Here is a 25,428-nt window from a genome sequence, read left to right on the forward strand (position 1 = left end):
TGTCCCATCCCCGTATCATGCAGAGTCTCTGCCCAGCACGGCCCGTGCCGCCTGGGCTCTGACCCAGGCCTGGCCCTTCCCACTGCCTGAAGCCATGGACATCCCCTTGGAGGTCATGGGGAGGAGTTACCCACCCCTCCCGGTGCTGAATTCCTTCCCTTACCTGACTCAGTGGGCGGGGCTCAGAGCAGCTCCTCCTCCTCACTCGGCCCTCCAACCGGCTCAGTCCCCGCCCCCCCGTCTCCCCCCGCCCCCACCTGGCCAGGCCCACGGCCCACGGCCAGGCAGAGGGCGGGCCGGCCCAGTCACCCACTTCCGCCCGGGAGGTAGCGAGCCGCGCTGCCCGCTTTCAAACCGAAGCTGGGGCCCCAGCGGGGTCAGGACAGACCCTAATGCTGGGAGCCCCCACCCCAAGGACAGCACTGCCCACGCTGAGCGGGGCGCTGGACAGGGGCGGAGGAATCACGGGGCTGGCAGGGCATGACCTGGCCTTCCTGCCTGGTGTAGCAGCCAAGCGCCCAGGCCAGCCTGCCCCTCCCCACTGCACGTCCAGGGCCTGGGGGAGCAGATGGGCTGTGAGTGAGGTGGAGGCTGGGGGGACATACCAGCGGGATCCCCAGACCCACTAGCCAGAGCCCTGCAAGGGAGTGTGTGGGGGTCGGGGTCAGAAGCCACCACGCTCCACACGGACAGTCAGCCCCAGGCCACAGAGGAGCATGGGGTGACGGTGAACAGGAGGCCCACACAAGACCCAGGACCCCACACAAGTACTCACTCACAGGGAGCCAGGCCTGGCCCACGGCACCTGGGGCATTTTGCAGGGACTTATCTGGCCTCCTGGGCACAGATTCCCGTGGAAACCCAGGTGTTAAAGAAATACTTTAATGTCTATGAAAACCTCGGCATCTCAGCACTGGCCCCACAGGGTCACCTCCCTCCAGCCAGACCTCCTCTCGGGAAGTGCGACCGCCCTGGACGCCCAGGCTCTCTGTCCCACACGGGGACAAGGGAGGGAGCCAGGCCCACATCCTGCATCACGAGCCCTGCACAACCGCCCTGAGGATGCACAGGGTGCTGGGGGAGGGGTGGGGCTCCTCCCTGGGGCTCCGCCAGGGCTCAGGCTGCTGTGGCTCCAAGAGCTGGCTTGGAGGGTGCTCCTTGGGGCTGGCGGCACGTGTGATCTTCCCCTCTGGAAGAGTCTGGATCTGGCACTGCAGACCACGGGGCCTCCCGCACTGTTCAGGCTCTTGGGACAAGCCCACCGCGCTCCAGGAGCCAGGCCACTCACTGCAGTGTGGCTGGAAGCAGAGCCCGGCCTAGGTGCCGGGCAGAGCAGGCTACACGTCCGTCTCCACACGCAGCCGCTCCATCCTGCGCACGTTTCCCTCCACGGCCACGCGGCTGGTGATGCACCGAGCAAAGTCCTCAGGGAACCAGCCCATCTCCCCATCTCTCAGCCGCTCACCGTAGAACCATCCTGAACACAGATGTGGGGCAGGTGAGGGCAGGGTCTGGGCACCCCCAGCCCTCTGACCCTCTTAGCCGCTGTTCCAGAAGATGCCAGGTCCGGGCCTCCTGTAAAGCAGACCACCACCTGCTCCTGCCAAGACGGCCCGGCTCCAGGTGACAGGGCCACCTGGTTCTCCGGCAGCCGCTCAGCCTGGACACTGGTGTCAGGAGCTGAGCTCATCCCAGCCGGCTTCGCGCGCCCTGTGCAGGCGTGTGCAGGGGCCCCCAGGACCTTCCTTCTGCTGAGCACAGAGTGACAGGCTGCTTTTGATCCTGCGACTCAGGAACGTTTGAAGAGGTCCTTGAGGGAGGGCACTGAGGGGCCCTGGATCAGGCCCCCCATGAGCAGGTGCAAAAACCGCTTCCTGGGGGCCAGGTGCAGGGTCAGCTGCCGGCACCTGGTGTCCTCCAGACCCTGGCAGGGACTCTCACTCTGGGGTCCACCCCACCTACATCCCGCCAGCACCCGGGCCCAGCCGTGCCGCTCACCGTCCTCCTGCTCCAGGACCAGGACCACATCCGCCTGCTGCAGCGTGATCTCGTCCGCCTGCTTGGCCAAGTAGGCCTTGGTGATCTCTACCTGGAGCAGGTCTGCGGGGGCGGGGGGCGGCGGTGGTGTCAGCGACAGAGCTGTCCCCAGGAGGGCAAGGGCCAGGAGCTCTGCAGCCACGGTTTGGGCAGGGCTCCACCTCCTAACACATCCCCCGTGGCCTGGTCTCGGTGGGGCCTGGGGGACTCTGGACATGCGGCAGCTTCCCTCTGGGGGCCACAGGACAGGCTGCTCCTGCTTTCAGGGCCCAAACACCAGCACCTGGCTTCTAAGGAGTGGCGCTGGAGCCAGGTGATAGATGGATGGGCCAGCCGGCTGCCCCGTGTCCTTAGTCGGCTCCAGTCCCTGGGCCCCAGTCCCCGGGTATGGGGCAGCATTCTCTCCCCCTGCACAGAAGGGGAGGCTCGGGGACAGAGCTGGGTCCCTGTGCACAGATGGATACACACATATGCGGCTCTGGGATCCCTCACCTGGGGGTCACCCTGGGGGCAGGGAGTGGCAAGGACAGAGGGCTGGACAGTGCCTCTCAGCTCCATGCCAACCCCTTGCCCAGGCCTGGGAAAGGGGCTCGGAGCCCTGTTCAGCGTGGAACAGACACTTACCTCCTTTGTTGGTGGGGCCCTGGCCCTGCCTCTCCTGGTGAGTGAGCGCCGTGATCCACCGGGCCCGGTCACTCCTGTGGTGGAGAGGGGGGTGTGAGGCCCTGTGGCCAATCTCGCCAGCCTGGGGACCTCTGGCTTCACACGCCCCGCCCCCCATGTGGCACCGTGGACAGATGGGGGGTCATGTGGCCAGGGGTTCCTTGAGGGAGCCCCCATAGCACTCAAGGTGTGATAGGCAGTGGAGATGAAGGTTCATGCTGCCCAGGCACCCCTTCCTGACCCCCACAAACTCAGAAACCACGTGCGGGAAGTCACAGGGCAAGAAGGAGCGGCAGGCAGGCTGACCCTGAGTCTCACCTACCCAGGGTCCCAGAGTCAGGCGGCAGCCGCACCCCCACACCCCAGGCCACCCTGTCTGCAGGCCCTGGACCCGTGTCAGTTCACAGTTTCAAACCTTCAGCCTCAGCTTCCCATCTGGAGGGAGCATGGAGACCAAGCCACCCTCGTCCCTTCCTCCCTGGTCTGCTGAGCCCCCGCTGTGCTGGCAGCTGTCTGTGTACGGCCCACCCCCCTTCCAGATGGTTCTGACCTCACCACTGCCCACCAACCCTCCGGCAGGCACCTGGGCTCCAGCCCTGCCAGACTCCTGGCTCCTTCTCACCAGAGGCCTCCTGCCTCAGGGCCTTTGCACTACTGTACGTCTGCCAGGCTAGGCTCTCCTCCCCAAATGGCCCTGTGCCAGTCAGGATGCCCCCACCTGGCGCGCCCTTCCCTGCCCTGTCCTCCTCCTTCATCTGCGCCCCTGGACACACCGACAGTCCAGCTGCTTGTCTGTGGCTGACCTGTCCCCCTCCCACCAGTGCGAACTCTGGGAGCACTAGACCGCCCCTGGTGTCTGCTGCAGTGCCGGGCACACAGCAGGTGCTCAAGAACTCGTCGGCATGAGCCCCTCCTCCCGGGAGCCCCCCTTGACTCACGCAGAGTCGGAGGACAGCAGGATGTTCTCCTGGCGGCCCTCGCTGTTGCGTAGCAGGGTCACCTGGAAGGGGTGTGGCACCGAGGAGCTGCGGCTGCCGCTGCCGGCCCCCAGCAGAGAGGGGTCTGAGGGATCCATCTTCTGGACTCGGATGTGGTCCACCTGGGCGTAGTCCTGTACCATGAAGCTGTCCTCACTGCAGGGAGACAGGTGGGCGGCCAGATTCGACAGGGGGTCTGTGGGCAGCCTGGGGCCCCTGCCCAGCTGGGGGGCAGGCAGCCAGAAGGATGTGCCTAAGAACTGCCCCCCCCAGAAAACAGAGGCCATGTGTGTTCTCGCCCTTGTGGGCTGGGCGGGCAGACCCAGGTCTGCAGGCAGTGAGAGGCACCCGGCCAGCTCCTGTCACACGTCGGGGGACACAGGCCGCTGCTGTGGACATGCCAGGCCAGGCCCCCCGATTCTGAGGGCAGAGGAGGGTCAGGCCGCTGCCCCCATGCCCTTCCAGGCCCGCATGGCAGGTCTGCGGGGGCAGGGGGGGCGGCGGTGTCAGCGACAGAGCTGTCCCCAGGAGGGCAAGGGCCAGGAGCTCTGCAGCCACGGTTTGGGCAGGGCTCCAGCTCCTAACACATCCCCCGTGGCCTGGTCTCGGTCGGGCCTGGGGGGACTCTGGACACGCAGACACACAGCCCGGTACCCGTGGTGGCCCACCTCTTTTTCTTGGTGACCACCAGAACGTCGTTGAACAGGAACAAGTAGCACGTGGGCCGGCTGGCCAGTTTTCGGAAAAGCCCAGTTTCCTCTACCACGAAGAGCTCCCCACGCTTCAGCAGCCAGCGGGAGGCAGAGATCAGCGGGAGGGACTGGAGGGAAGAGCCGGCGAGGTGCCTGAGTTCGGGGGGTCAAGCATGGGCGAGGATCCCTGCCTCCAACGACTGGGTGACCGGCCTCCCTGGCTGGACCAAGGAGGACGGGGAGATGTGCCCTCGCCTCGAACAAAGGCCTATTCAGTTGGCCGACAGGCACAAATGGGACAGCTGCTCTGGGCCAGGTCCCAGGCCCAGATCCCGCTTGGCAACCAGGACAGCCCGTCCTGCCTCCGGCCAGGCCCCAGAGCTCTCTGGGCACCCGGGAGCACTCCCCTCGAGCCGCGGAGCAAAGGCCGTCCTGGGGAAGCCTCCATACCCCCCTCACACCCTTTTCTGGACCTCTGTGTCCTCCCTCCACCACTCTGTGGCCCTCCGGCCCTGCCCACGGCTCTGCTCCCCTGCTGGGCAGCCTCTGGAGGTCAGCAGCCCAGCCCGGCTGAGGACGAGTAGGGGCCCGGCCCACTCCTGCAGCGCGGTCCCATGGGGACGCGTCTGTCCATCTGCTCCTCACTTGTTGTTGGACGGCCCCTCCCCCGGGGGCTTGGTGGGGACAGAGGTTTGAGCCCCACCTGCTTGGGGGTCCTGCAGGATGTCTAGGCCCCCTCCCCAGAACTGAGTGAGGCCCAAGACCTAAACTGGCCCCGACACCGTCCTTTCCCGTTCTCAGTGTGCTGGGAGGAGCCCGGCCCGGCCTGCTGCCCGACATGCTGCCCGGCCCTTCCCACGCAGCCCCTCGGGGCAGCACTGGGGGTGGGGCACAGGCCAGAGGGACCTGTACCCCCAGCCAGCCCCAGGCAGGAGGGCGGCAGAGCTGAGCCTCTGTGGCCAAGCGGGGTGGGAGTCACAAGGGACGCGCCCAGTGGGGAAACAGGCCTGGAGAGGCAGAGGCACCAGGCCCCAGCAGGGAGGGGGCTGTGACCCCGGCCTCCGAGGAGCTGGCTCGGGGGGTCGGAGCGCCCACCTTGACCTTGCCGAAGTCCAGCTGCGTGTGCAGTGTGTACATGAGCTCTGTGCGTTCCATCTTGTGGGCTCCCTCGTTGCACCGTCTCACCAGCTGCAAGGGCCCGAGAGCAGGCTGTGGGTTGTGGGCCACCGCCCCACATCCGGGGCTGTCCTCACTGCTGCCCCCCATGGCTTGCCGGTCAGGTTCAAGCCCCACTCCCTCTGGGCCTCGGTTTCCCCATCAGCACCATGGAAAGCCTGAGATGGACGATGTGGAGGCCTGGCTGCCCTCAGGGTCCCCACCACTGAGTGGGGGGTAGGGGCTGGGCTTGGTCCTGGTACCCCCCCCCCCTGCACCCCCCTCACCTTGCTGATGGCCTTGAGCGCACGGCTGGCAGCCTTGTATCTCTCGGGATGGCCTTGACTCTTGAGGCATAGAGTCTATAGAGAGGACCCCGCCGGTCAGGCACCACGTACCCTCCCGCACTCCAGGCTTCAGGGCCTGCGTGCGGCAGAGGCCTCCCACTAACAGCAGACCCAGGGCCGCCGGGAGGTTGAAAGCCCGTGTCCAGCGGGCTCCTGCCAGGCCCTACGGGGGTGCACAGCCCCCAAACGTCTCTGCCAGGTCAAGCAGGTGGGTGGGACCCTGGAGACGGCACCTTCCCAGGACCCCAGCCCTTCCAGTCCTCGGCTGTCTTGGCCCAGTCTGGGGAAGCCCCCAGAGCCTCTATTTCGACGCTTCTGAGAGGACCCCGGAAGAGCTGACATCCCATCTGGCCGAGACCGGGGATCCTCCAAGCACGAGCCACATGCTTCCTCCGGGGGCCTAGCGGGCTCCCCCCCATGTCTGTGCATGTGCACATGCATGGGCTGTGTACACATCTGCGTGTGCGTACACGTGTGCGCGTGCACATATGCCTCTCCTCCCCACCTGCCCCTTGGCCCCACAAGCAGGCATCTCAGGGCATGAGCTGCTGCAGTGAGCTCGCCAGGGCCCCTCTCTCCATCTGCGGAGGGGCAGTGAGCTCGCCGGGGCCCCTCTCTCCATCTGCGGAGGGGCAGTGAGCTCGCCGAGGCCCCTCTCTCCATCCGCGGAGGGGCAGTGAGCTCGCCGGGGCCCCTCTCTCCATCCGCGGAGGGGCTGTATGTGGCGCCCAGGCTGGTTCTGCCCCGTCCATGTGAACATTCAAGGAAGTGGATGCAAACCCGCAAGGCGCTGGAAGGCTCCAGGCAGGGAGCCTGGTGGGTGAAGGCCATGAGGACCGAGGAGCGCGGGGAGGGGGTCGTAAGGGGCAGTGCCCGACCTGAAGCGGGGGACCGGGCCAACCTCCTTCCCCTGGCAGGGGTCTGTGTGGCATACTCACGTCCGTCAGGAGGGGCAGCCGGGTCACCCTCTGCATGGGGAGAATCAGGAAGGAGATCATGGGGAGACCCCCGCACGCCGGACGCTTCTCGATCTCCTTCAGGGCCTCGTGGAAGGCGGCGTTGCTGTTTCTGCAACAGAGAGCAGGGCTTTCCGTCAGCTGCGGCAGGAGGCCAGGTGCAGCCGCAGAAGCCCGGCCGTGAGCAGCTGGGTGCTCCCAGACCAGGGCGCCCAGCACGGGCCACGGGCGCGGGGAGGCCGCGCTCACGTCAGCTTCTGCAGGACGCGCTGCTGGTAGACCTCGTTGGAGCAGTAGGCGATGTAGGGGTGGAAATGCTTCTCGGCGTGCTCCTCCAAGATGTCGCTGATGTCTTCCACGCAAACCTGCGCCTTGTGCCGCTGCTCCAGGGCCTCGAAGAACCTAACGGGGCGAGAGCGCGGTGAAGGCCCGGCTGTCCACCACCAGACACGCGCACATGCGGGCACACACGCGGGCAATCACGCGGGCAATCACGCACGCCCGGCAGGAACACAACGGCCGCCCGCGCCTGGCCATGAGCCCCGCCTTCCCAGGGAACCCCCCCGGACAGATCAGCCTCTTAGCCTGAAAAAGCTGGGCACATCTGAGGCCACTTCCTGTTAGATTCCGGAGAGACTGCAGCAGACACCACAGGACAGAGAACATGTCACTCTGATTTGAATCCCTTGACTTGGGTCAGACCTGCCTGGAGCCTGGCACCCTCTGCCCAGCTCGTGTGCAGACGGGGGCTCTGGGTGGACTTCCTCTCAGGGTCCCCTTCGGAGATCATCTGTAACCCGGGCCTTGGCCATCGGGAGGACGCTGACCGGGGCTGCCACACTGGGCCTGGCTGGACCAGCACCAGGATGTATGGTGGACCCGAGGCCCCGTCACCCCTCCCGGCCCTGGTCAAGGCAGCCGGGAGGTCCTCCCACCCCCTTTCCGGAGGCTCCTCGGCCCCATCCTGGCTTTCCGACTCGGGCAATGACAGCGTCTCTCCCGTACCCGACTCTGAAAGCCCGTTTCGCTGGGCTCCTGGGACTGCCCGAGGCAGCTCTGTCTGGGAGATAAGACAGTTCACTGACCTCTGGAAGGCCGAGAACAGCGTCCCCAAGCACACGTCCACCCCCCGGCAGCCCAAACCCCAACTGGGGACTGACAAGGCCGAGGGCAGCCAGCTTACCCGGCCCGGTGGGAGGGTGGAATCTTGCAGTGTGACGAGTCAGGGCTGGGGGACAAGGCCAGGGCGGGAAGGAGGTCCCAGGCCCTCAACAATGTGGGCACCACGGCCTGCTCCTCAGCCCCACTTAGCACCTGGGACAGGGGTACCCCCTGCAGGGGGAAGTATGTGCGACCCCACCCCCCTGGAAGATGGGGGCCTTGCTCTGGTTACCAGGTGGGGGTCTCAGGGAGGGCGAAGAAGGCCCCGGCTTAGAGGACCCTGCTCGCTGGGCCCCAGCCTGACCCTCTAACCTTGGAGATACCATGCATCCCATGAGAGGGAACTCTGAGAGGCACAGCTCCTGGGCAGCCCAGGCAGAGGGGAACATTGTGTCAGGAATGGACAAGGACCCTGCCCCTTCAGGGAGGGCACAGGAGGCCCCAGCCGCCCAGAGACAGGGCCACACGCCTGTGCCCGAGTGGGCGGGCCATGCCGGTCAGCACGTCCCCCAGGCGATTGCAAGGGCCTCTAAGAAAGTTCTGGGAAAGGTAGCCATCAGCTGCTGACCCAAGATAACCGACCCCCAGGGAGGCCACTGTGAATGGCTAGGAGCTGCCAGGACCCAGCTGGGGGAGGAGGCTGGACCGTCTCCCGGGACCACGACGGCCAGCCAGAGGCCCTGGGGAGGTTGGCAGCAGCCACGTGGCAGCTCAGGACAAAGGGGACAGAAGCAGGTGGGGCTCGGGGACCGGCCTGATGCTGATGTGAGTGAACCAGGGTGAGCCCCCTTCTCCCACCTGCCCCTACCCTAGTCTGCTAGGGGCTTGGGGATGCACCTCTTCAGGCTAGGGAGGATGCTGAGGCATGAGGGAGGGGGTCCCGGGGTCTCCTGGGGTCCAACACCTGGGGTGTGCCCTTCATGGGAGTAAACACGCACACACTCACAGAGGGACATGTGTGCACACACACGCACGCACACACCTGTGCGACCACAGAGACACATTCACTCTGGCACACGGACGCACACACACAGGCCCACGCAGGCCTGTGGCTGCACGCCCGGCCCCTCCTCCACCGCTGGGCCCTGCAACCCGAGCCCCGGGCCGGGCACCGGACACCGCCGGGCAGAACACAACCCGAGGCTGCAACTCGAGGCCCCTCCTGCCCGCTCTGTCCCGTGGCTGCTCACACCTTGTCGCTCGGCCTCCTGCACCTGACGTCCTGGCGGGAAGGTGCCCGTCACCTGGCAGGTACTCCGCCCTCTCAAGCAGCCGAGGGACAGGGTGCTGGGGGCAGGCTGCTCAGCCTGTCTTGGGGCCCAGCGCTCGGTGGCCTCAGGGCCTGAAGAGATCCCCGTGTCCCCTCCCAGCCAGCGGTCCCAGACTGGGAGCCTCCTGAGATCCTGCCGCTGCCCCGCCGTGCTGCCCCAGGGGCAGGCGGGCGGCCCTCGCAGGCATGGCGGAGAGCTGGGCGCGCGCCTCACCTCTGACTGGCGCTCAGGACGTCCAGGATGTTGGAGAAGAGGTGGTGGTGCTCCGTCTGGGTCATGGTTGCCCGCAGCTCTCTGGACTGCAGGAACTCGGCCACCAGGATGCCCAGGCTGTGCTGGTACGAGAACTCCGACGTGAGGATCTCGAAGATGGCCTGGCGGGGGCGAGAGCAGCTGCCTGGGCCACTGTGCCCCTCGGGGACGCGGTCAGGGTGCAGAGGGCAGGCTGGACCCGGGCCCTCGGACCACAGCTGGGCTGAGGCTGTGAGCCTGGCCGGGGGGACGAGAGCCCCACGTCTGCACACGCTCTAGCTCAGCCTCTTGGGAGCTGTGATGCCGGCAAGGACCCCTGCTGCATCCAAGAAGGGGTGACGGGCCCCCCCAGCCAGGGGCATCGGCCATCATCCCAGTGCCTGGCCAGGAGGCGGGAAGCCTCACCGTGGCCGCTGTCCTGCCCCACATGCCAAATCTTGGGCACAGGGCTGGACCCCCGCCCGGCCCCTCACCTCCTGTCTCTTGCGCTCCTCAGCAGGCAGCTTGTCCAGGAGGCCGGACTCCACCACCTGAGGACGGCACAGGCCTGGGAGTCCCGGGTTTTGCCCATCCCGGAAGCCCGGCCTCCCCTCTGCCAGGGAAGAAGATGGGCCTCCAGAGGGAGCGGCTGGCAGACACCATTCGGGTGGGGAGGGGGCTCTGTCCCGCAGAGCTGGCCTGGGGGCCGACAGGCGTGCCGGGGACTGGGCCACGACTCAGACACACTGGCCCAGGTGAGTGTGCGCCCTGCCCAGGAGGTCCGGGGAGCTGGTCCAGCGCTCCATGCCCTCAGGCTCCGTGGCCCCCAGGCGGCCCTGGCTGAAAGGTTGCTCATTCGGGCGGGTAATCCGCTGCCTCCTCGTCCCACCCGGAGGCTGGGCTCTGAGCCCCCAAGCTCAGGTGGCCGGGATCAGAATCTCCGGCGGCATGTCCTGGGACCCACCCTACCCCGACCCAGGAGCCCACACACCTGCAGCCGCCCTCCATGCCCAGGGGCTACAGGGCAGGTCTGTCCCCGGCTCTCAGGGGGTGCGTCAGAAGTGCGCTGTCCTCCTAGGGCAGCGACAGCTACCTCCCCACACACCTGCTCGGGGCACCAGCACCTCCGTTCCAGCCAAGCTCTCCCTGGGGCCCCCGAGGCTCTGCCGGGCAGGGACCCGCCCCGTTTCAGGTGCGGAGGGTGAGGTGGGAGCTGGACAGTGGCCTGTGGCTCTCTCGAAGCTGAGGGCCGGTCCTCTCCCTTCCCCTCCCGTCTCCCCACTTGGACCCTCCTGGCACTGTCCTGGGGTCAGGGCCCTCGGAAGGGGGTCCTTTTGCCCACAGCTCCGGCAGGTCAGTCCGAGTAGGGAGAGGGAAAGGGGCTTACGTGCGGGAGGCTCGTCATACACGCAGCGATGGCACGCGGCCCTCACGGCTCTCCCCCCGTGGGACCCAAACCCACAGTGTCCTCGGGCCAGGGCAGCTCTGAGGGCACCAGGAAGGGGCCCTCTGCTGCAAGCTGGGCAGAGTAGGGTACTTCTGGAAGGCTCCTCCCCACACCGGGAGGACCCAGGCTGGCTTCGAGGGGCCAACTGCCCACGGCTCGGCCTCAGGGCCTCACCCCCATCCTGGCCCTACCTCCGGGAGCTGGCTCCAGGTGATCTGGGCAGGCCGGTAGCTCTTGACTACGATGGGGGCATCCACCTTTCCCGTCCCTTCCGGGCTGGGCGGCTCATCGAGCAAGTCATCGTCGGACTCATGGCTGGTGTTCAGGCCCCGCTCCCGGATTTCCTGGTAGAACCCGGGGTCTGGGGGGAGGGCGTGTGTCACCTGCACGCCTGGGGGCTCCGAGCAGATGTGGCCCCCTGGGAACCTGCAGGCTGAGTCCTCCCAAGGGGGCCCTGAGAGCATCAGGCGGCGCAGGGCCCCCCAGAGCAGGCTCCCCTCGGGCTGGCTGGTTCCCATGGCTGCGCCGGGCCCGGCCCAGCCCAGCACAGGGGTGGTGTCCCCGTGCAGAATGTGGCACCTTTAGGCCAGGGCTGAGCCGACGAATCAGAGCCGCAGGGGCCGTCCTGGGTGGGGGCCGTTCCCAGGCTGGGCCGAGAGCCCTGGGTGCTGGCTCCCCGGAGCCCACCCCCCCGAGGTGCGGTCTCTGGCTCTCTAGCTCTGCAGCAGCCCCAGCGGGAGGGGCTGGCGCCTGGCTCAGGGCAGCCCCCATGCCCCTCCTTCCCATCCTGCCTCCGAGACCTCCTCATCACTGCTCTTCTCTCTGGGGCAGGAGGCTTGGATCCTGCCTCCTCCCCAAGCCCAGGCCCACGGCTGTCCGCAGAGGCCGGGGACTGGCAGGGAGGGAGGGCCCTTGCTGGCTGGGCTCCTGCATCCTCAGCACCCTGCCCCTCACAGCCACTGGGTGCTGCACCCCGCCTGGGCAGGCCCCTTCCCCCCACCTCCCTGTGGGGTCCCGTTGACATCCCATCCCTCAGCAGGCTGGATGCACTGCTCTGGGCCCTCCTGAGCCCCCAACACTGGGTTCCCTGTACACTGCGAGAAGTATGGGCAATGCACACAATGTGGGTGTCTACACCCCAGGGCCAGTGCCCTCTGGCCGACTTTGGTCCCACCAGCACAGCCACTATAGGTCTGGCACACGCATGCTAACAAACATCTCCTGGGGTGAGTGCAGGGGCTCTGTCTGTCCCCTGCCCTGAAACACCGCAGAAAAGAATGCAAGGGAACTTTCTAGACCCACCAGAACGACATAGACAAACCACTGGGACTTCCTGTCCCTGGAGAAATCCCTTCCAGCATGTTCTCCCTGCAGCGCACCAGCCTTCCCCCGCCCCCCAGCAGCCCCAGAGAGACCAGCCTCACCTGGGCCCAGCCTGGCCCACGGTGGCCTCCTGAGGTCACCTCCCTCGGCCACACTCACCGTCTTTGAAGGAGCCCTTGTGTGCACGTTTCCGCCCCAGCGTCCTCTGTGCAAACAGGAGAGACACAGAAACAGCAGCCGTCAGCGGGGCGGGGAGGCAGGTGTGAGTCTGCAGCAAGCCCTCCACCCTGGGGGCCCAGAGACCTCAGAGTGCCACGTGTGAAGCCATCTCAACAGGAGGGGGCTCTGCTGGGCACCCAGGAGGAGCTTAATAAATGTCGGCTCCGCGAGGGATGCCAGGCCACCAAGCAGAGGCCAGGCAGGTAGGATGGGGTGGAATGGGGGCTCAGAGCAGGCAGCAGGACTGAACTAATCAAGAGCGGGTGCTCAGCAAAGTGGGGTGTTCGGACTGGGTGTGAAGGAAGCCCACGCAAGGCTGGACAGGTCTGGTTGGAGGGGGTACAGGGGTGGGAGCTGGGGTGGCAGGAAGGGCAGAGTTTAGCTCCCAGCACAGGTTTGGGGTCCCAGTAGCTGCTGGCAGGACTGCAGCAAGTGGGGGTGCAGGGCTCTCAGGGGCCCCCCACATGCGGCCCTACCAGTTGCCCCCCTCAGAGCCTATCTTCTTGGCCGGGACACTGTTTTTCCTGATCAAGAACCTGAGCCAATTCCAGGAAAGCGAGAGCTGGTTTCTCGAACAAGTTGGGGCCTGAAAACTCCCCTTGCTGGGCTGGGCGGTGTGGTACTCCAGCCACACCTGCCCTGCTCCCCCCACCCCATGCCCCCCCAGCGCCCCTCCTGCTTCCAGGTCTGTGCCCTTGTTCTCACCTCTGCTTTAACCCTTCCTCCTCTGGACCCTCTCCCCACCCCATCCCTGCCCTGAGCCCCTCCTCTGTGCTCCATCGGCCCCCTGCATTGCCCCAGCCCAGACCTGAGCACCCCAGGGCACCCCTGCCCCCTTGCTGCCTTGGGAGCTCTCTGGGGACCCCAGCACCAGGTGTGAGAGAACTCGGGACATGTCTGTTGCATGCTTGAACCAACAGCGAGTGAGGGAGCAGGCAGATGGCCTGGCCCTGGGCTGCAGACTGCGAGTTCCTAAGGCAGCTCCTGGGGCCTGAGTGTCTCAGGGGGCACGGCAGGGGCTGTGCCCCACCTCCAAGGCCAGGGGCATCTTTCAGCGGAGGACAGCGGCCAAGGTATGGCCCAGGGCTCCCCTCTGCGTGCTGGCTTGCCGGCATTGATGAGTGGGCTTGGCTTCTCCCCAGGCGGGGGCCACAGCTCACAGTCCAGGGCAGCCCCCCGGCAGAAGCGACTGCTGGAACATCAACTCTGGGTGCTGGACCCCCGAGCAAGGGTGCCCTTCCCCCTGGCCCTGTGCCAGTCCCGTTCTCTCGAGAACACCGAGGCAGAGGGCTGTTGGGCAGGGAAAGGAGGGCGTCAGGCTTCTTCTGAGCCCCCAACGGGGGCCCCTCAGATGGACGACCCAAGCCAGGCGCTGCTCCGAAGCCCTCCCTGCACCTTGTCCCGCAGACAGGCTGGCTCCCCGTGGGGCTCAGAAGAGAGGCTCTGCTCCCCACTGCGGCTGAGAGTGGGTACCCCAGAGCGTGGGGTCCTGGGGAAACCGCTCGAGCTTTCTGAGCCTCAGCTGCGTCCTCTGTACAATGGGGCTGTTCACCCCGTGCTCACGGTCTGCCGGCCACACTTAACTGGGATGAACCAGGTCGGGAGCCTGCATACAGTCGGTGCCCACTGAGCAGCAGCTGCCCCATCAGGAGAGGCCCCTCGAGGCACGGTCCCCTCCCCAGGGTCCAGGCGGACAGGCTCCTACCTTATTCTTGGCCGGACATCGAGCAGGAGACGGGCTGGGCTCCTCTGCCAGAGCCTGTAGCTTAGGGCTGAGCTGGATGGGGGCCCTCTCCCCGCCCGGGGCCCCCAGGCTCTTCATGGCCGCCCGGTACGATCGGTTCCGCAAGTTCCGTCTCAGCGCCCCCTCGGGGCCTGTGTCCACGTCCATGTCGTCCAGCGAGAAGCTGGGGGCGGAGACGAGCCGGGGGTCCCGCCGGGCAGCCTCCTTGCTGAGCACGGCCGCCCCGAAGCTCTGGTGGCGGGCTGGGGTCTTGGCCTTGCTGGACACGGCCAGGCTCCTGGGGATCAGCTGCTGAGTGCCCATCTTGAGGGCTGCAGGGCTCTGCGTGCTCAGGACGACGGCCCGTGGCCCCTCCTCCTTAGGGGACCGAGGTGGGGGCGCTGAGGAGTCGAGCTGGAAGGCGGCATTGTCCCTGACCTGCAGGGAGTCCCGGACCATCGGAAGCCCGGACGCCGGGTTCCCTTTGGCATCAAGCCGTAGCTCTGAGTGGAAACGGTATTCCAGGAGCTTCTCTTCCAAGGAGCTGTCTGAGTGTCGCTGGGACATGCTGAGTGGCCACAGTGTCCTGGGGCAAAAGCACAGAGGTGAGGGCAGCCTGCAGACGTCCATCCCGCAGCCCCCCTGCACACGGGCCCATGCACGGCCTCCCGGCATCCGCCCTGGCCAGAGACCCTGCTCAGGACTCTGTCTGGAGCAGAGCTGGGGATCGCATGGCCCACGGCCACCAGGGCTCCTCGGGGAGGGATGTGGAGGGTCGGGAGGCTCAGGCCTGCAGGGCCCCGGGCTGCTGGGACCGGGGCAGAGGACAGGCGAGCACTGCTTCCGCGGGTGGGTGTGCACACCAAGGACAAATTCCCACACTGGGGGTGTAAGCGTGGGGCAGTATGGGGCGCACAGACCTGGGGCCCTGCAGACCCACGCTGCCCCAGCCCTGGGCCTCTTGGCACCATTTCTTCCTGGTCAGTGAGGAAAATGCCATCCGTGGAGCTCTTCTGAGGCCTGCTTCACATAACAGGGCCATGGCCCCAGCCTCTGCCTCGCCCCCAAGTTCCAGAGCACGCGCGGCCAGGCTCTGCCGGGCTGGGCTGGGGTGTATGCCCTCACCCGCCCCCAAACACACCGGCTGCCTTTAGTCTCATTTTGCAAATTAAAGAAACGAGGCCCCGAGAAGCCTGGGACGTGGGACAGGAGGTGTGGGTCACCAGGATCTGAACTTGGGCCAGTGTGAGTCCAGACCCTTTCTCTTCACGGCCCCATGTGGTGATACACCATGGCCAGCTGTCACACGTCCAGTGACACACTCGCATTTTCCCGCATTTACACACTCAGAACGGGGCCACAAACCCTTTCTCCAGAGCCTGGCCGGGCACGGCCACTGCGTGTGCGTGGACGCAAAGGGGGAGGGAGGTGTTTGCAGAGCCCCAGCCCCAGCCCACTCTCCCTCCATCCCTTGGATGCCCCTCCCTCCTGGGGCCCTGGGTGCCTCAGACGTGCAGAGCCTACTGACCGGGGTCTGTAAGCACCCGTGGGCTGCTTGTTCAGCCCAGCCTGGCTCACCTCGGCTGAGGGCGCCCCGCTCTGCTGGTGTGGACAGGTCCACCGCCACCTTTCCACTCGGGGCCGGCCAGAGCCAACGCCAGCCTCCTGCCTCCTGGGCGCCAGCCTCTGGGCCGCGACCAACCCATCCTGACGGGCCGCCGGCCACCGTCACTGCCCTCTGCTGCTTTTTCCAAACCAGCAAATGGGCGGGGTGACAAGGAGGCCCACCTCCCGAGGGCGCAGGCAGAGGTCGCGCGCGGGGCCACGATGCTGCGATGACCCGGGCCGGGGGGGACGGAAGGCCGCCTCGCGACCCTGCTCCTGACCGACAAGCGGGACCGGCGCCAGCCTACGGGAGCTTCGTAGGACCGGACAGAACTCACTCTGTAGCTTTTCCTTTTAATTTTAAGAAAAGCAAGCAGGACCACCATCCGAACCCTTTTCACAAACACACGGCTGGTATGCGTTACAAGGGCCAGGTGAGGGGGGAAGGCTGTTGTTTGGAAGGAAAAATGACATCTCCAAGTCACCAGCCCGGGTGGCTGAGGCTCCGCTCAGCGTCACCGCGGTGCCCTGGGGCGCGTTGCCTGCAGACCTGGGAAGGGGTGCAGGCCCAGTTTCTCCGACGGCCCTGAGAGTGACGGGTGTCACCTGCTCTCTCCCACCCCGGGGAGCCTGCAGCCAGAGGTGCCCGGGCCTGTGCCGGTGGGCGCTGGGCGTCTGGAGTCGAGGGACCCCAGGGACGCCACCACATCTGTGCCAGGACACACCAGGCAGGTCCCAGCCCGGGCCTACCTCCCACACTCGCCGCCCAACCTTGTGTCTGAGTGCTTCCTCTGGGACGTTCCAGGCCTCAGCTCCAGAATCCCTCCCCAAGGGGCGGCCAGGCTCCAGAGGGGCCTAAACCACAGCACAGTTGGGGTGCCAGCGGCAGCCAGGCTCCCGCTCCCAGCACACACGCTCTCTGCTAAAACCATCCCAGAGAGGCTCGAGGCTGAGCCTCCCGGCGACAGGGAGGGGCCGCCCGACAGGGAGGGGCCGCCCGCGGAGCCCCAGCCACTCCCACGCCCGGAGGACGGCCCACACATTCCTGGGGACATTCTGAGTCACAGCAGCTAGGGCAGGCAGGTCGTGCCATCCTGGCTCACCCACCCCCACATTAACTTTATCTGCATTTAGCCGGGCCTGGCCGAGAAAGGAGTTTCTGGTAGACTTCGATCTATCTGCAGGCCAAGCCAAGTGCACCCAAGCGGGTAGGTAGCCCGGAGACTGGAAACTCTGTGAATCCTCTCTTCTACAAGGCGCAGACTGCGGGCACTGCACGGAGCCCACGGCGCCCCGAAGCCCGCACCACGCCTGCCCTCCACCTGTCCCGTGCCGTCCTTCCTTTGCCTCGTCCGATCTGAGGCCCCAGGCTTGGGTCTTCTTGGCCCCGTCCTCTGGGCCTGGACCCTGGACCCCAGACACTGGACCCAGCCAGGGGCACGGCTCTCCCAGGGGAGGGCAAAGTCTACTCTGGGGCCGGAGGTGCCCCAACAGGAACCAGTCGGGTGAGCCACCGCCGGGTGTGACCTCCGTTCCCAGCGAGGTGGCCGCACCCACAGGCCTGGGCTGCCACCAGTCCAGGGACCAGGCCTACTGGACAGCAGGTGCCATCCCGGGCTCTGCAGGACCTTGGGACCAGAGCCAGCTCTCGGGAGCTACCGTCCGCACAAGCACCCCTGTGTCTTCTTCCTCCTCATGTTCAGTTTACCAGAAATCCCTGGACACAGGTCCAAAACTCAAGTAGCACCAAGAGCCTGTGATGAAAAACAGGGTCCCCGCTCCGCTGCCCTGTCCCCCACAGGCTGCTGCTCCAGGCTCCACAGCTTTCCCCTGACTTCTGCTCCCCGAAAAGCTCCTAATGGCAGGCCCTGGCCACCCTCTCCCTGCCGTGTGGACGGGACTCCAGCCCCGGGCGTCGTGCCCCGGGGGTGTTTGTGTCAGCACAGCGGCCCAGCAGCAGGAGCAGGACCCGGCACCCGCCTCCCCGCGTTAATAATTCCCTCTTGTTTACCCGCGGCTTTCCTCCTGCTCCGCTCCCCCGTGCGCTCGGCGTCCCTGCCTTGTCCGCATCCCTGCCTTGTCCGCGTCCCTGCCTTGTCCACCGTGACCACATGCTCTGTGTAGTCAGTGCATTGGCTCCGGCTCTGTGTTTTCCCAGAGACCCTGTCCTCTCTCCCAGCCCCCTCCCCGACCCCACCCCCAGTCTGGTCCTTTTCTGCAGCCCCCCACCTATCCCAGGCTACAAGGCGGCCTCACACGAGGGAGATCTTTGTCCCTCAGGCTGGTAACTGGGTGAGATCAGAGTCCCGTGGGAGACAGTTTCTTCCAGAATCGAGGAGCCTCTTCTCGGGTCTAGTGTCCCCCCGCCGGCGAGACGTCGGACGCGCTCCAACCTCGCCTTCCTGGATTGTGGCCTGAGGCTCCCCGCTTTGCTGGGGAGTTCTGGTGCTCCCGGGGATGGCTCCAAGTCCATCCCCCGAGCTGCGGACTCGGGCCTCCTCCCAACCCCGTCCTCTGGTCTTGCGGCTTTGGGCATATCCCGGTGGTATTTCTTCCATACTTTCTCCCATCTGTTCTCTCCAGCCCCTTTCCGGGGCAGCCTGGAGTGGGCACTCAAGGCCCCAGCGTCACCTCTGCACCCCGGCCTCTCCCGTCCTGCGCTCTCATCCGTCGGCCCCCCATGGGAGGGTCCAGCCTTCCCACCAAACCAGCACAGGTGTTCACACCATCCTGCAAGGAGCCGTCACCTGCTCCTCACTCACAGCACCGCTCTGAAGCCCCGTGACGCTTCTAGTTCCTTTCCGCCCCTGGCCTGTCCCTGCCTCCTCTGTCCGGGCCTCTGTCGCCTCCTCACAGACACCAGGCTGTCCTCAAACGCCCGGTGGTCCTGCTGGCTGTCTGCTTGGACCGTGCAGAGAAGACCGGCCGAGCGTCAGGAGGCCAGTGAGCGGGCACGCGCACACACGTGAGCCCAAGGGGCTGCCCGCAGGTTCCCTGGGCCCCCGGCCCCCCAGGGTCTGCGCCCCGCAGCCTCTCCCTTGGCTGGCCGGCTCTGCAGAGTGGCTCTTCCAGTGTCCTCGCTGGCTGCTGGCCTTTGCCCGGTGTCCTGGGGCCAGTGCAAGGGAGGGGCCGAGGGCACCGACTCTCCTCTCAGCTGCCTCTGGGCAAACGCCAGCCACACCGTCTGCGCAAGAGCGCTGCCGGAAGGGAGGCCAGATGCCCTGCAGTGACCACTCGGGTCACAGCACAGGTGTCCCCGCGGAGCTCCTCCAGAGAAGCCCAGGGCCGTGAGGGCTGCGTGCCGTGCGTCCGTCTCCCCGATGAGTCTGTGGGTCCTTCGGGAGCAGGGACAATCGCCTGTTCACATCCCCACAGAGCGAGCTGCAATCCCCAAACTGATGCGTGAACGCCGGCTATCATGGTACTTGCCCCGGTCCCCTCGTCCTCGAGCCACACCCTCCCCACAGGCCCTGGGGCCCCTTGCAGGCACTTCGCTTCCCGCCAGCAGGAACGGGGCCGGGGCTGCATCTCAGAGGCTTCCGGAGCCGCCTGTGCCACCGTGTGGGCGACTTTCGGGTGACCTCCTGCTTTTTCTGCTTGGGGGGCTGGGGAGGCTGGTCCACTGTTGGGTCCTGGCAATCCATGGCGCTGAACTTCCCTCCGCCACACATGCAGGGCAGGAAAGGGGCACTTGCGACGTGGGACGGAAGAATGGCAGCAGGTGGATTCGGGGAAGGACCAGGTGACCCGACTGGCCCGGCCCGGCGGGGCCCCTCGCAGCCCAGTGCCCCCGCTCCCTCGTTCTTCCGACAGACAGGCTTCCTGGGACGCGGGCGGGCTCCGCGCTGTCTCCCCCACTCCCTTGTGGGTGGGATCAGCCTGGCCTGGACCTGTGGCTCTGTCCCAGCCACTCCCACAGCCACCAAGACCCAAATCACTCCAACCCTGGGGCCTCTAGGTCTGGCCGACCCCACCCTGCCTGGTGGGGCTCGGCCTCTCCAGCCCCGTCTGGCCGACCCTGGCCTTTGCTCAGGCTAACTCAGCCACAGTGATGGTCCTGTGCTTGGGTACTTCTGCCCGGCCAAGCTCAAACCTCGGAGTCAGGAATTTGGGGGCAGGATCTGGCGTTGTAAGTCACAGCGGTTCCATTTGCAAGGCGGCTGGGGGTGGCTCAGGGACTCTCAGCTGGGGCAGCTCCCCCACCCCCAAGGACACTTGGCAATGTCCAGAGACATTCTCGGAGGTCATAGCTGGGGCTGCATTACTAGCCCTGCGAGTGTAGGTGGAGACCATGGGCGCCCCACAACAAGGAACCTTCTGGAGCAAATGTCTGGAGTGCCAAGATGGAGAGCCTGGCTTTGCCAACCAGGGGGCCCCCATTCACGGTGGGGGTCAGGGAGCCCCACCTGGTCTCACCCAGCCTCGCGCTCAGCCTGGCAGCAGGGAGAGGCCGTGCTGTGCCTGCCCGGCTCAGAAGCGATGAAGCTTCCAGGCGCGGGTAACAGTCACAGAGAAGCCCACCCTCCCGGCTCAGCCTGCAGTGCTCCCCACCCACAGGCCCACCCACTGCTCGTCGGCTCCTGTCTCTCAGCCCAGAAGTCCCATAAACCTGGCCCCTGGCCCAGACCTGGCTGACACACGTCATGTTGCCCCAACGATGCCCCCGATGGGAAAGCAGAGCCCTGACTGTGACAGGTAGCCTGGCCCGGTGACCAGCAGGTGTCTTCCAAATGCTTTCTCCCCCAGTGTGTCTGTAGTTCCTCACCGACCTTCCTTCCGGAAGGTGGTATGTTCCCTGACAGGTGAGGAAGACAGGTGGGGTCAGGCCGCCTGTCAGCAGACAGCCGGGCCAGGAGCCAGGTCTGTGCTGACCTAGGTCCCTGTCAAACAGGCCAGTGGGCGAGCAGGGATTCTCGCCAGAAATAAAGACGCCCCTCTACACGGGTGGTCACTCATGCACGAAACTGCCACAGGCGAAGAAGACAAGCGGCCACCACCCATCTGGAAACCGAAACTAAAATTCTGGGCTCCGGACGCAGGGTAAGTGGTGGTGCCTGTCAGATCACGCACACGGAGACTGTCGTCCTCAGGGCTGGCACCCGTGGGGACCCCCGCAAGCCACTGGGCTGCCTGCCTGGCTTCCCCAACCGCAGGTGAGGGGCTGTCCGTGCAGGGTCGGAGAGAAGCCCTGGGAGCCAGAGCCCTCCTGGCCCACGTTTCTCCCCTGCAGGTGTCCCGGAGTGGGAGGGGGCCCTCTGCTCGGCTCCCTCCCTCCTACTCTCCAGGTGACTTCGGTCCAAGTGACTGAAAACCTTACTTCTTCCGGGAACCCCCAAGATCCTGCCTCCCACCGCTGTCTCCCTCCAGGACTCGGGGGGAGCCCCGGGAGCGCTTTCACCCGCCCCGCAGAGGTTCTGTTCCTGTGGCCTGTGGGCACAGTCAGTTGAGTGCCCAGAGCAGAGGCTCAGCTGCCCCTGACCCCGTGCCCTCTCTGTGGGGACTCTGACTACCCCCCTTTCACAGATGAGGACACTGAGGCCCAGAGGACTTACGTAACTCGCCTGAGTTCACACGGACCCAGAATTTGAATCCAGGGGCCTCACCCCTAAGCACTAGGCCAAGGGGGTGTCAGGGTAGACAGGTGTAAAGGGCCAGGCGCCCTCCTGCTGGTCCTGGTTGGACTCCGCAAGTGCCCCCCCCCCCCCGCCGAGCCCCCACACTAGGAGGGGCAGACCGTTCACCCCAAGGACAGAGACAAGAGTCAGGCCCTCCTGGGCTCCAGGTCGGATGAGAGGTCCCCCCATGCTCAGTGCTGGGCTGAGGTCAACCCAAATCTCAAAAGGGATTCTTGCTTCCCTGATGCAGAAACTGAGGCTGGTCAGTGGTAAGAGGGGCCCCCCGGCTGCACCCCCACTCCTCCCTCCTTCCCCCCATTAGTCGTGAGTGAGCAGGACACCCCCTGCGCTGGGTCTGCCCCCCCCCCCCCCCCCGCACCCACCAGGGTTGGAGAGCCGGTTGTTTCTGGTTTGCTGGAGGGAGGGGCTTCGGCTGGGGGGCTGCTAACTCTGGAGGCCACAGCGGTCTGAGCCGCAGATTCTCCAGAGTTTCGGGGAGGATGGTTTTGCCGACCCCCATCTTCAAAGGTCCTGGGGCTCCCTAAGGTTCTTCCGGCTCTGATGTCTACACAAGAGCCTGCGACAGAAGCGTCCCCTTGGGGTGCAGACGCGGCCCCCTGGGCTCCCGGGAACACTGGGCAGGACGCCCGAGGCCGTGGGTGGGGTCCGGCCCCGGCTGGGCCGCGCCCGTCCTGCGGGCTCCGTCCCCGGGCAGCCCGGGCGAAGGGACGGGGTTTCGCCGACCCGCGCAGCGCTGCGAGGGGCGGGGGGAAGCGCAGGGGGGAAAGGCGCCCCGGGGTCACCAGGCCCTCCCCCGCCCCCAGCTCGCTCACCTGTCCCCAGGCTCACCTGCGCCGCGGGGCGGACGACGTGGCGGCGAGCGGGCGGCGACTCCGGCTGGTCTAGCCTCCAGGCTCCGCGCGCCGGCCGGGCGGCCGATCCCGGCCGCGCTCCGAGCCACCGCCGGGTCCCTCCCAGTCCCCGCCCCCCACTTCCTGTGCGGCCCCGCGCGAGGCGCCGGCGCGCGGCCGACCGGCCAGGTGGGCGCCCAGGTGGGCGCGCAGGCGGGCGGGGCGTGGGCCGGGCGGGAGGAGGCACCTGGCCGCGCCGCCTGCGTCACCGTCCCCACCTGGCCGGCCGGCGCTCACGTGACCCGCTGGCCGGGAGGGCTCACCTCGCGAGGCCGCGGGCGGCGCCGCCCCCGAACCGCCCACCCCGCCCGCAGCGCCGCCTGCGGGTTTGGGGAGGGGGTGGCCCGGCTGTGACCCTGAATCCGCTCTCACTCTCCTTCCAGGCCTGGCCAGGCTGCCTCCTCCAGGAAGCCCTCCAGGAAGCTGACTAGCTCTGCGGGGAACCTGATCTTTTCAAGGCAGAAGAGGCCCCAACTTCTGGATTCTTTGAAAAGTGGCGGCCAGAAGGCGGCCCAGCATGGCACAACGTGCTCTGGCTGCCTTTATGGTGTGGTTGTGGGTGTGAGATGTTGGGGTCCTGGAGCGAATAGTCAAGAAAGAATTCGTGAAACCTCTTCTGTGCAAAATGGGTGGTGTTATGAAGCCATGGGGACAGGACCCGGGGGCAGAAGGAGCTGTGCTGGGGTCCCGAGGAGGAGCGGATCGTATACTTTCAAGTTGGGAGGGGGTTAGGGGGAGCTAAGTCTCTAAGGAATTTGGAAGCAATGTTTCCAGGACCTCGAGGGGCTAGCTGAGGTTAGGAAATGGTTGTTTCCAGAAATCAGAGAGGGAGACAAACCGTAAGAGACGCTCAACTCGAGGGAACACACAGAGGGTTGCGGGGGGAGGGGGGCGGGGGATGGGGTAATTGGGTGACAGGCATTAAGGGGGGCACGTGATGTGATGAGCACTGGGTGTTACATGCACCTGATGAATCACTGAACCCTACCTCTGAAACTAAAATACACTATATGTTAATTAACTGAATTTAAATAAAATTTTAAAAAAAGGAAAAGGTCCTTTACTACTGTCTAGTAAAGGCTTAGTCATGAGATCCTTCAGATTGTATCAGTGGGCCAAGGGCTTAGGGGATGATTGCTAACACATATCTTGGGGAGGACGGTAGAGATAAAGGAAGTTTCCAAAGGAATTTTTACAGGATCCTGGCAGTCAGGCTAATGTCACGCTGAGGCTGCCTCCTGCCTTGAGTGGAGTGTTAGCGCTGAGCTCCTGGGGGAAGGTCACTCTGCCTGTCCCGAGTGCTTGTCAACGGGCTGCAAGGGAAATTTAATTTCTTGCATATTTCTTTGGCCTTTGATCTCCACATCAGTCCTTAGCACCATCCCCCGAGGCTTGGAGAGGAAGGTGGTCCAGTGGACTCCAAGCCTGGCCTTTCCAGGTCTTGTCCATGGCAGTTGCCCTGGGCAGAGGCTGCCACAGCCCCACCACTGGGGGATTCAGGAATCCAGATCTGGGGTGCAGGAGGTGCGGGGGCTGGGACAGGTCGGCTTCCGTCCTGAGCCAGCCTGCCCTTCCGCCAGTCAGGGCCCCTCCTCGCCACCCTGCCTCGTCACCCAGCATCCCCAGTTCCCAGCCCCACACCAGCCCAGGGTGGCCGCAGCTGTGTGCGTTCACGGCATGCCCCTGCTCAAGAACCGCCCGTGGCTCCTAGTGGCCTCTTCCACCAAGGGCAGCGGCCTCAACTTCTGCGGGAAAGCCGCCCCTCTTGCTCACACTCTGCCTGTGCAGCCCTGACCTTTCTAGGGGAAAGCCTGCATGACTGCTTCCCAGGCTCCCCTGCGGGAGAACGCAGCCCCACTCGGGAGACCCGGAGCCTCCCCTGTGCAAGGAGCATCCTGCCGCCCCACTGAGCCGGGCGGCCAGCTGCCTGCTGAGGCTTCAAGAGCTGTCGTGTGCTTGCACCAAGTCCCTGGGTCTTGGCCTCCTCCAAGAGGGTGACATGCCCCTGCTCCACTCCTTCAGCGGCAGTCCCAGGACGAGAAGGCGCGTGGAGCAGAGCCACCACCGTTGTTGGAAGCCCCTGGCGCAGGAGCGTGTCTGTTAGGGCGGCAGGTCCTGGTGAGAGCTGACTAGTGTCACCTCTCCTCTTCCTGACGTCCCAGCCCTTCATCTGGGCCCCCCCCAGGCTTCTCTGCAGCCACACTCCTCCTCCTTCCTGCCTGCCTTCCTCCTTTCCCCCGGAGGCATTTCTTGAGCCCCTACTGTGTGCCGACCTTCGTGCACGCATCAGAGATACAGCTGTGAACGCATCAGACGTGGTCTCTGTCCTTATGGAGCTCACTGCCACTTGTGGGGTGGGGAGGGGGGCGTCAGTGCCACTGTTCTGCCCCTAAAACAGCTAGAAGACCTGAGACCTGGGGGACAAGCAGGAGTTCACTTGAGGACAGGGACGGGAGAGAGTCAGGCAGGTCATGGCAGGTGCAGAGCTTGAGGCTGGAGGGAGTGTGGTCAGAATGACAGCCTGAGGGCTGTGGAGCTGGGGTAGAGGGAACAGGATGGGGGGAGACTCTCGTGGCTTCACCATCTGGGGGCCGGGGTCTATTATCCTCAGAACAGCAAAGAGCCACTTCAAGCCACTTTGTTCAAGCAAAGGGACAACGTGATCAGGTCTAGTGGAAAGACCCCTCTGGGAGCTGAGGAGAGGGCAGCGTGGAGGGCTGAAACGGATATCCTGAGCCCCAGCCTAGACCGACGAAGTTAATGTCCTGCCTTCCCTTGAATACTTTCAGGATGGGGAGCTCACCACCTCCCAATACAGGTTATCACATGGTCTGCTTTAATCCCATTCTTCAGACATTCTTGACATGACACGGAATCCAGATTGTTCATCGCGCTGGCATGTTCCCCCAAGAGACTTCAAAATGTGCCAAAATCCTTCTCAGAATGTGGTCTCGTGAACAGAACCCAGTACCATGGCAGTATAAGAAAATGGGGAAATGTTCACCTCCTCTCTTCTGGATATTATACTTCTGTTAATACAGCCTCTTCCTGCTGCAGCTCTTATATGTGTCCATCCCACAGCACAGGGTTTTGGC

The 25,428-nt window shown here is 65.5% G+C and overlaps 1 protein-coding gene and 1 long non-coding RNA gene across 9 annotated transcripts; one reads left to right on the plus strand and one right to left on the minus strand.

The window, feature by feature from the left end:
- Window positions 1–866: 866 nt before the first annotated feature.
- Window positions 867–22,552, minus strand: ARHGEF16 (Rho guanine nucleotide exchange factor 16). Of its 6 annotated transcripts, none has more exons than XM_045803493.2 (15): window positions 22,256–22,552; window positions 14,185–14,788; window positions 12,420–12,465; window positions 11,129–11,298; window positions 9,985–10,041; window positions 9,473–9,633; window positions 7,077–7,229; window positions 6,810–6,939; window positions 5,812–5,886; window positions 5,465–5,557; window positions 4,346–4,497; window positions 3,639–3,833; window positions 2,662–2,735; window positions 1,999–2,100; window positions 867–1,477 (listed from the first exon to the last, which is right to left on the minus strand). In XM_045803493.2, exons 2-15 carry the CDS (start codon window positions 14,767–14,769, stop codon window positions 1,338–1,340), a joined length of 2,133 nt encoding a protein of 710 aa, XP_045659449.2. In that variant the 5' UTR covers window positions 14,770–14,788; window positions 22,256–22,552; the 3' UTR covers window positions 867–1,337. The 6 variants fall into 6 exon arrangements, with proteins under 6 accessions (XP_045659449.2, XP_045659448.2, XP_045659447.2 ...); XM_045803492.2 differs by having other exon boundaries at window positions 22,272–22,342; XM_045803491.2 differs by lacking the exon at window positions 22,256–22,552 and adding an exon at window positions 17,819–17,997.
- On the plus strand, window positions 18,977–23,617 carry LOC148107250 (uncharacterized). Of its 3 annotated transcripts, XR_015722778.1 has the most exons (4): window positions 18,977–19,228; window positions 19,483–19,549; window positions 20,699–20,847; window positions 22,717–23,554. It is a non-coding gene; the product is annotated as an uncharacterized LOC148107250 (long non-coding RNA). The 3 variants fall into 3 exon arrangements; XR_015722779.1 differs by having other exon boundaries at window positions 18,977–20,502; XR_015722777.1 differs by having other exon boundaries at window positions 19,142–19,228; window positions 19,483–20,847; window positions 22,717–23,617.
- Window positions 23,618–25,428: the final 1,811 nt, after the last annotated feature.

This window comes from Ursus americanus, chromosome 33 (genome assembly GCF_024610735.1).
Source record: "Ursus americanus isolate L20-20 chromosome 33, mUrsAme1.1.p, whole genome shotgun sequence".
Classification (NCBI taxonomy): domain Eukaryota; kingdom Metazoa; phylum Chordata; class Mammalia; order Carnivora; family Ursidae; genus Ursus; species Ursus americanus.

Excerpts from the sequence above, each read along its gene's own strand:
- ARHGEF16 (XM_045803489.2), bottom strand. The coding sequence starts at position 16,193 with ATGGTGGTCCTGCTTGCTTTTCTTAAAATTAAAAGGAAAAGCTACAGA. Across the intron at positions 10,042-11,128 it reads CCTGGAGCCAGCTCCCGGAG|GTGGTGGAGTCCGGCCTCCT; the intron begins GTAGGGCCAGGA and ends TGCCGTCCTCAG. Across the intron at positions 4,498-5,464 it reads TGGACTTCGGCAAGGTCAAG|TCCCTCCCGCTGATCTCTGC; the intron begins GTGGGCGCTCCG and ends TCTTCCCTCCAG.